We start from the raw sequence: 10,379 nt of genomic DNA on the forward strand, positions 1-10,379 counted from the left end.
ACCACTACTACCATAAGATGTGGAGTATATTCAATTTGGTATTAGATTGGTAAAAATGTTTTTGTACCCTTCACCACACTGTGGTACAGGGTATTATGCCTTTGTGCATATGTTTGTAACAGGCAAAAGGAAACGAGATAGACACATGGTTCCTTTTGAGAATATGCATAGAATCACTTTCTGAGTCGATTTATGCATGTCCGCCCGTCCGTCCGTCTGTTGATGTTAAATTGTAAACAAAGTATAGGTCGCATTTATGATCCGATTTGGATGAACTTTGGCATAGATCACTTACGAACCCTATTGAAATTGGGAAAAATCGGTTCAGATTTAGATATAGCTCCCATATATATTTTCGTCCTATTTAATGTAAATGGTCCACCAAAGTCAATATATATCTTTCGATTTGCACGAAATTTGGTTCAGCGTAATGAATTAGGTCTACAATGATGTGTGTTAAGTTTCGTGAAAATCGGTTCAGATTTAGATATAGCTCCCATTTGATCCAATTTCATTTTACTGGCCCTTTAAAAATGCGACGTCTGTTAAGATTCATCGGCCCCGTCCGACTGTACTACTTTCCTTACTGGTTTTCTTATTATGAACCTCAATTTTTAAAACTAAGAACCTCACATTCTCCAGTTTGGAGTTCTATATCTATATCGCATCTTTTGTGAATTCGAAATTGAAGAATTTGAAACACAATTTTCGATACATTGAAATTTTCATTAACACATATAGATCAAATTTAAGCTTTTATTATTTCAATTCGCTTATATTGCTAACATCTTAGAAAAATTTAAAAGCATATCATATTTTGTAGAGTGACTATATTTCAACAACAGAAACACTGCACCACTTTTGTCTGCTTGTTTTCCGTCTTCACTATTTCCCTTCTTCTCTAAGCAAGTGGTCTATTGTTGGGTTGACGGTTTGATCAAAGAGCGAGTTACTGGGCTGTTCAGGGAAAATTTATCAATTATTTATATTGGTTAGTTGCATTTTTAAGTCCAAACTGTTTCCTTTAAAAGGAATATTTAAGTTGATTGTAAGTGACAGGGTGATCATCATTACAAGCAAATATTATTAAATTCCGCCGGGCCAAACGTTGCCTTCAAAAATGTTTCCGAAAAGTTTCGATTGGAAAATACGCCTATTACAATGGAAATACCTAAATTAGGGTAGGACTTTTATATGGGGGCTAAGTAAACCCAGGATTCAATTTGCACGAAATTAGGCATATCGCACTGAATTGAGTCTTGAAAGGCGTGTGTTAAATTCCGTGGTTTCGATATAGCTTCCATATATATTTTCGCCCAATTTAATGTAAATTGTTCACCAAAGTCCCTGTATATCTTTCGAGTTGCACGAAATTTGGAATAGATTGCGCTAAACTAACTAAAGACCCAATGTTTTTCCGATTGGCACACAATTTTGTAAAATTTAATATAAATTAATCTCTGGCAAGTTTCGTTGAAATCGGTTCAGGTTTTTTTTTTTGCATTGGAGAAAACAGTTCGTTATAACCGGTCTTCGTTATACACGTGCTCTATTGTATATAATTTTTATATTGCTCATCTAGATCAGATCCTTTAGTCTATCATTAGAAAAAAACACATAATTTCCTCATGATTTAATTAATTATAGCGCTAAATTTTAATGTCACGGTTATTGATCTACAGATACTTCTTTGGTTAAACAATTACGAAAATGGAAACAGAAATATGGCATCATTATATTTATTTATTTAGTATTTTTTCTGAAACCCCTAAAAGCATGCTGTATTTATTTGTATTTTACCCATACCCCAAGCTTAACGAATATCGATTGAATTTATGATATATTTGTTGGTTTCTACTTGTCGTTACTTTAAAGTTTAAAGTTACAACATAAAACTATTTCCCCTCGACACACATTTATACAAACATTATGGCATTGAATTTTATACGCTGGTTTGAAGCGTAACAATAACTTTTCGTTTTCTTTTTTCGTCTAAATTGATGTTATTTTCCAATAAATACTGCGATACACTTACCTATAGCAATGAAATCAAAACGTGAGTTAAACGCATGAATTGTTATTATAATAATAATTGAAGAATTTATGTACACGAGTTTGATGGATGTATATACATAGACATACATATGGTCACTTTGTTACCATAGATTTCAAATGGTTTTTATTATAAAATCAATCATTTGCCATAAACAATTTGAGTCCACCCTTCGCCAAACACCTTATTATACCCTTCACCACACTGTGGTACAGGGTATTATGTCTTTGTGAATATGTTTGTAACAGGCAAAAGGAAACGAGATAGAAACATGGTTCCTTTTGAGAATCACTTTTTAAGTCGATTTATGCAGGTCCGTCCATCCGTCTGTCCATGTTTCGCTGAAATCGGTTCATATATGGATGTAACTTCCATATCTATTTTCATCCGATTTTAAGTAAATGGTGCACCAAACTCCTCATGTTTTTAATATTGACATGAAATTTTGCACAACGTACAAAATTGAGCATTTTGATATTTGCTTTAAATTGATTTACATAATTTCGTCCCATTGTAACAAACGAATAATAATTTCATTTCAAGTACCTGTCAGTATATATATGGCCCGGACGAACTTTTTTGACTGGTTAAATAATATTTTTAGGAGGACCTTTATAAACGTAGATTTTTGTAAGGATTTTTTAAGGATATTTTTAGAAATATTTTTCATTTTTAAACACATAATAATGTTTCGATCACCTCATCTCCCAAAACACCTCCAGTCCAGGCCACAATTTGCCTATAATTATCCTTGTGGACAGACATAATCACACTTGCATTACCCTCATCTTTTCGCTTGTGGTCAAGGACCATTTGGCCACGGGTATGTTGCCCTGCCAACTCCACAGTGGCATGATATAGAGGACTCCTAGTGATTATAAGTTCCAGAAATAGGAAGGCGGCAACCAAGACAGCATCACAAATAATCCATTTCGCATAACCCAAGGGGCGTGTGAAGGAATTCTCCACCGTGTTCATGAAATGCATGACTTTTGAATCGTCCTTGGATAGCACTTCAAAACGCCAATTCTAGGGAAAGAAATCAAAGAGAATCGGCTATTTTTGTAATTCTAGATAAAATATTTGATTGCTTACAGCATCATAATTCATTTCACCATCGATACAGGTCTCCCACGACACCACCAACATTGGTTTGCTGAAACTTTCAAAGACAATATGGGCTGCCTCCGGATCCAGGCGAAAATTGAATTCATTGAATGTTCGCCATAAAGTTTTACTATAAGTCTCAGAATAGACTAAAACTAAAAAAATCAGCAACGTCAAAAATCTTAAAAAAAAACAAAAACTCATTTTAGGGTTAATATCGTACTTTTTACTAGTTTTTACCCATTTTTAAGTTTTAGAAGGATAGTATAAGGGACAAAAATATTCTCCATAATTTTTTATCATAAGTCACTGAACAAGAGAAATCTGTATTCATATGCCGAATACATAGTCATACATTTTAAACAAAAAATTCAAAATGTTCTTGTATTTTGCTTAAAGATATACCAGTATTTTTTTCGACTAAGTGCATTAAAGTAAATGAAACTTAATTTTAGGTATATAATGTCAAAGAATAAAATATTCTACGTCATAATCCACTTCAAGTCTCAGAACAAACTACATATTTATATTCAATAGTTTTTATGATTCAGTATAAAATTAACTGAAGTCTGCAAAAAATTGTTTGTTATTGTATAATTTTATAATGTTAATTTCTTCAAAACTATTGAATATAAATATATAATTTATGCTGAAACTTGAAAAGGATTTTGACGTAGAATATTTTATTCTTTGACATTATATACCTAAAATTAAGTTTCATATTATTTTGATGATTGATGGAGAATTTTGAATTTTTGTTCTATATATTCAGTATATACATTATATATACAGATTTCCTTGTTCAGTGATGGAGTGATTGTAATTGATAAATATTATCCATCTTGTGGGAAAATTGGGTAAAAACTAGTAATAAGTACGATATTAACCCTAAAATGAGTTTTTGTTTTCTTAAGATTTTTGACGTTTAGGCTGATTTTTGAGTTTTAGTCTATTCTGAGACTTATAGTAAAACGTTATGGCAAACATTTCTGTAGAATATTCTGAGCAGCTTTAACCCCGTTTTGAATGAGTTTTCAATCACTCCTGGAAAACGGGGACCGAAAATACCCATTTAATGAGTCGGTTGAGTGTTAAAGTTGCATACCAAAAAACTCCTCGATATTTTATCAGTAATATTGCCGAAGAAATCATAATTCGAAAATTATCAAAATTCTTGAAAAGGGGGAATATTGTCCCTCTTTTTAGGTTACCTCACGACGTAAACTTTCAAAACGCCAACACACGTGTCTTCTTTTTTAGCCCCTCTTTCATAATCTTTTGGAATTTCCCGGTAATTATTTTTTGTGATGCACAGTGTTATATAATTAGAATTATAAAAACTACGTTTTAAGTAATTGTACAATAACATTTAAAAATAAAAAGAAATACAATGCATTTCTTTAAATTAGAGAATTTTTGTTTGTGTTTTGTAAAAAATTTTCGCAACTAACAATTTGTTCCCAGTTTTTTTCTGAATTCGGAACGAAACCCTGCACAAGTTTCCGATTCTGATGGCGAATTCATACCGAAGTAGGAACACAATTGTGTGAAGGTGACGACGAATTCGAAAGTTTTGTCGAAAAAAATCTTAAGGAACATACGAGTTTGTTTATGAATTCTAAACGAAGTTGTAGAAAATTTCGGGAAAAAAGAAGGGAAATTTTCGATTTACTGCACAATTAGGGAGATTTTCGGACATTTTTTCGGTATACAATCGGTATACAAACATTTTTTCCTTTTTTCCAAAAATTTGCGATAGAATGTGCAGATTATTCGGTAATCGGAAAAAGGGTTGAGAAATTTCGATGAGTAACATTTTATGGTAGCAACATGTAAACAAGGCTGAGTGTACACAAATATGAACACCTAGCCTCATTTTCCAGCCCAAGTGGGTGTAATTTCGTATTTCGTTGTGGACAATTTTAAATATAAATCCATGTTTTGACATAACTTACATATGAGGTCCCGTTCATTTTCGATACTGAAGGTCTTGAATTTCGGAAGCTCTTTATTTTCAACCAATTTTCACCCCTTTTATTTCGCATTTATGAACCGAATAAGACCTAACATGTAACAAATAGTTGATTTGTTCTAAAGACAAACCTTATTGAAAGCTGTGAAAATAGGTTCAGATTTTACATAGCTCCCAATGTATTTTTTTATCCGATTTTATTTAAATCTTTTCTCCAATTAGAGCGAAATTCTAACTATGTACCAAATAAAGTCTGGAATGGCGTGTTTTACTGCATTCGATTATGCTTTATATATCACTATATTTTCGTACGAGTTCATGCAAATTGAGCATCCAGGACTGCTCCGAAATGATTTTTGTACAAGAATATTGAAGCAAAGAATGAAGCCCTGTATTTGTTCCTAGTGTAGAGGTTATGTAGTCTTCCCCTATCGACATTGTTAATTTCCTAATTACTTCTAATATCTTATTATACTTAAACTAAATTACTGCTAATGTCTAAAACTTAAATTTTTTACAATTTTTTTTACTTGCTTCTACTCTCATTCGACAGCTTAGCTTATAGAAAATCGCTCGAACAAAGTTATTAAATAAATTTGTTCACAATAAAAAAACAGCCATTAGGTCGTTGGTTATGTCTCAAAAGTTGGCAAACTGCAGTTCATCATGGGATAAATTAATTTATGACTATTTTTATGTCTACAGCTTTGGTCATAACGCCATTTTTTTCCTTTTGGACGCTTATGATAAATTGTGGTCTACATAAAAAAGCTACAATGACCTTCATTATTCACTTTATAAGCTTCTTGCTTTTCGCAAGCTAATATTCTTTGCAAAAAAAATCTGGAAAAAAGCGACGATGTAATTAATTTCATTGGATGATTATGTGAGGTGATTATCATAGATCTTCTTTGGCTACGATGCCAGCAAGAACATTGATTTTAGATATTATTTTTATTTATTTTTTTGGTTTTCATAAAGCTACTACCGTAGCTAAAAAACAAAATGTATTTCACATTTAATATGCAAAAAGTATAAAAAACAATTTTGAAACTACTAAAAAAATTAGGTTATCTTTCCATTTAGGAATTATTTTTATTTTATATGATTTTATTATTTATGTTTCCGCATTCACATTTGCCAACAAAAAACCATTGTTCGTTCAGTTTAGCTTTCTGGGTTTTTGTTTTTGGTCCATTTCTAAACAAATATTCTACTAATGTGCAATAATGTTTGAAAACATCTATGTATGCCTGTATGCGTGTTTGTGTGTGTTTGTTATGTGCGCTCATGTCCGTATTCATGTTGCTAAAAATTTCAAAATCCATTAAATGCTTTCCTAACCACAATTTAAATGCCTTTTGTCGGTCACCGACCAAAGAGCAAGAGTCAACCAGACCAGAGTCCGACCAATATGCTAACACAACTGACAATATTTACATTGGTCTCATATCGTTTTAGTTGATTTGTTGACAAAGCAAATGTTTGGAGAACAAAACGGATACGCTATAGTTGGTAAAATTGCTTGAATGAAAAGTAAGTAAAAGTTGATGGAAAACTTGTATAGCCTCCACCATAGTTTACTAATAGTTAATTCTAATAATGTTTCCAAACTCACATGAAGTAGTATGCAAATGTCCAATCCAATGATAAATCAAAACCAGTGAGTGGAGCAGTATAGTCGGACGGGGCCGACCATACGATACCCTACACAACAACCTCAGAACTCGGATGTTTATTCCGAGCCTGGGCAATATTTCGTGATATTTGCCGCGACTTGTCCGATTAGAGGTCAATAGCACATCTTCCTTACATTTTCCGAATATTACAAATATTCATTACAGCCCTTCTAATTACTTATCCAGATTCCCTTCACGGTGGGTTGTGATATTCGGCTTATATTCGACTAGAAAACACGCAAAGAAATTAAGTTTTCGGTCCACTTCAAAACAAAATTTTATTCTGATCATCACCGAAAATTATAGGCGTTGTCCTTAACCATAATTGGAACGTCATGGCAAATTTCAAAGCGATTAGCGCTATATTTCCGCCCTCTAATGTGGTAATGAGTTACTAAATAATATCTGAATACGTAAGCACATGTAAACATTTAGGTGTAACTCCCACATCCGAATACATACATCAATATATTTGGTATCAATTTAAAGGTCAACCACTCCTCTTGGATATACTATCAACTTATCGAGTATATATCCTTCAGGAGTAAATATATAAACCATAGAATTCAAATTTGGTAATTTTTCACACAAAAGTCAGAGTCCATTTGACCCGATAAATAATGACCGATCTTTATCAAAGCAGACATGCTTATTCTTAGGGCTGATTCGCTTCTCCATGTAAAATTTCGCTTCTCCATGTAAACAATAGGGGTTCATTGGCCAGAACCCATCCTACATGCAAAATTTCGTGAAGATTGGTCCATAACTGTGGCCTGTATCGTGTTTACAAATTATAATGGACAGACGGATAGACGGACGGACGAACACACATGTCAAGATCGACTCAGCTAGTCGAGATATGACGATTCGCTGCGTTACAAAGTCTTGGGGCTGCACAAAGCTATAATACCCTGACAACATAGTTGTGTAGGGTATAAATATCGAAAAATCGTCAGTATAAGAACAAAAGGGGAACTGATATATGAGACAAAACAAGACACAGTTGGAAGAAATGGGAGGAGAAAGAAGATGGAAGTCTACTTGTGGTGGGCCTACAATGTATTCTTCAAGATTGCGAAGGCAATCATGAGAATCCATGATTTTATGTAGAAAGTTTTCCCACCTAATGAGAACCCCAAAATATCAAACAGCCAAATCGATTAAATCCAAAATCTAATGATAACAAAGTCATCCAAAGCATAGAAGACCTTAGAAAAATAGTGGCTGAGACTATCAAACATAATCTGGTGTGGAAACAGGACTTTCCTAAATTACAAAAGCCAACGGTTTTCGTCAGAGGTTGGGGCAGTGATTTCACGACAGAACGCATGCCCGAACTCTTTAGTTTGACAAAACAGGACACAGTTGTGAAGAAATGGGAGGAGAAAGAAGATGGAATTCTACTTGTGGTGGACCTAGACAGGGAACATGGGTCTGTTAAAAACAACGACTCTGAATTAACTAACAACAATGCAAACACAGGTTTCCCGCCAAGAACCAGTCACAAAAATGTGATGTAATTGTAAGATTTCTAGCATTATCCTACCTTCTAATCGACTCCAATCGATACTACCACCAACGACGGAACTGCATCAACTGGTGACGAAATCAAAGAAGAAAACAGGTACCACATTGAGTGGGGTAGTAAAAAAAAGAACAAACACTCATCGAATACACTATTTTCACAATCATAAATCTGACATGGTAAAATAGTGAATAAAACAAAACATATTAGAAAATGTCGATTTGTTTAATTTCCAACACGGCACAAAAATATACATAAACTAAGTGAATTAAAAAAAAGGCATTGTTTTTTTTTGAAAAATATTCTAATGGATTTTTAAATTTATGTGAAGTTTTAAAAATGTATTTTTTATTAAATATATTACTAAGTAACAATGTTAAACTGGTTAATTTGCCAAAAATATGTAAAGAAATTTAATAAGTAGTTTTTTTCTAAAATTTAAACTTGTAAACAATATTAATACATATTTCCATATTCAATTTAATTTATTAACTTAACAAAAATGTGATTCATAGACTTTCATAATTGTGCATTTCTCACAACTTTAACTAATTGAATTGCATGACTTTTCTATTATATACACTTAAGCAAAAAAATATGTAATTGAAAATTTGAAATTGAACTTTCACAGAAGACACCAAAACACACATCTTAGGTATGGCAACAACCGAATTTCTTAACAATTTTTAAGTTCATGACAATTACAATCCTCTACTCCATAGTCCATTTACTCTTTCCTTGAGTGTAATAACATAACTTTGTTAACAAAGCAGCAAAACGTTGATTACTAATGCATATAGTCGTAAATGTATGACATCGCAAAACTTATATTTATTAAAAGACATAACTTGAGATGTAATCTGCAGTGCGTTTTGTTTGTTGCGTCGGAAGATGTTGTGGAAGGTCATACACACACACACACACCCTTAGCACAAATATTTTAAATAAATGCATTGATTCGCTCATACTCATCGTCAGCGTCATCCATAAATGTTATAGCAAGTTTGTGTGTAAGTTTTCGTGCAGTGCACATTTTTTCATATCCCTTCACATGTGGTTGTTTTAGTTGTTGCAGTTCTTGGTGGATGCCAATGTCGATGATGACAAAACGAGATGATAAAAATTTTCAGCTGATTTCAGCATTATTTAACGTATGAATCACATTCATTACGTTAAATAGTTTTACACAGATTAAGAGGGTGAGAGAGTGGTGTTTGTCTACGCTACGATGGAAATAAGGGAGGTACGGTGGACAGGAAAAATTTCAACCTATTTAAATTAGAAGGTTCGGTAAGCTGCCATGAAGAGTTCGACTTAGTTTTATATAAATGCATTGGAAAAAATCTTATTTTGGCCATGCTGGAATCCAGCAATTAAATATAGTCGGTGTTGCCGACAGATAGTTTCGACCCTTAATTCGAGATAAATCAATTTCCTATTGATGCTATAATATAGGTATAGGGGAGATCAGTGTAAACCTATTTATGCCACATTGAGGGCACACAAATTTATCGGTATGTATTGCCATCGAGAGAGCCTATAACAAAGTCGGCACTGAAGACCAAATCCAACCCTTAGAACCCTTTCGAGTTGACCAGGCAATCACAGACTGGCCCATCGATAATCTGTAGCCTACAAGACATGATTATCAGTGACAAAGTAGGGCAGGGGACACCACAGGGATATATTAGGTGTGTCTGGTTACTTTTCCTGTAACATTTATTCAGTAAGTTCTAGTTCAGAGAGTAAGCCTTTTTTACTCTCTTCTGCGATAATACTGAGAAAAGTAAACAGACAACATTTAGTAAGACTTAGCAAATAAACAGCTGATTCAAGCTGATTCGTTGGTTTATCCTCTACATAAATATCCCGCCCATTATTCATGATATCGGTATTCTAGAAATCTTAGAAACATTTGCGTTTAAAAGTGTCAACAATTTAGCACTTGTGTTGTTCAGTGCCTTGGTTCCCTTTTTTGTGCAATTTTTAGTTCAGATTTTCGAAAAATATGCTCAAAAAACATTTTATTTGTCATAGGATAAT

The 10,379-nt window shown here is 33.2% G+C and overlaps 1 protein-coding gene across 1 annotated transcript; it reads right to left on the reverse strand.

Annotated features, from left to right (window-relative positions):
- Window positions 1–2,752: 2,752 nt before the first annotated feature.
- Window positions 2,753–3,202, reverse strand: LOC133325834 (uncharacterized; the record flags this gene model as incomplete). The annotated part of the gene is made up of 2 exons (XM_061534554.1): window positions 3,149–3,202; window positions 2,753–3,082 (listed from the first exon to the last, which is right to left on the reverse strand). Coding segments are annotated over exons 1-2 (384 nt in total), but the record flags the coding sequence as incomplete, so codon positions are not given.
- Window positions 3,203–10,379: the final 7,177 nt, after the last annotated feature.

This window comes from Musca vetustissima, unplaced genomic scaffold (genome assembly GCF_032173495.1).
Source record: "Musca vetustissima isolate MV318-11 ecotype Yass unplaced genomic scaffold, APGP_CSIRO_Mvet_v1 utg127178, whole genome shotgun sequence".
Classification (NCBI taxonomy): domain Eukaryota; kingdom Metazoa; phylum Arthropoda; class Insecta; order Diptera; family Muscidae; genus Musca; species Musca vetustissima.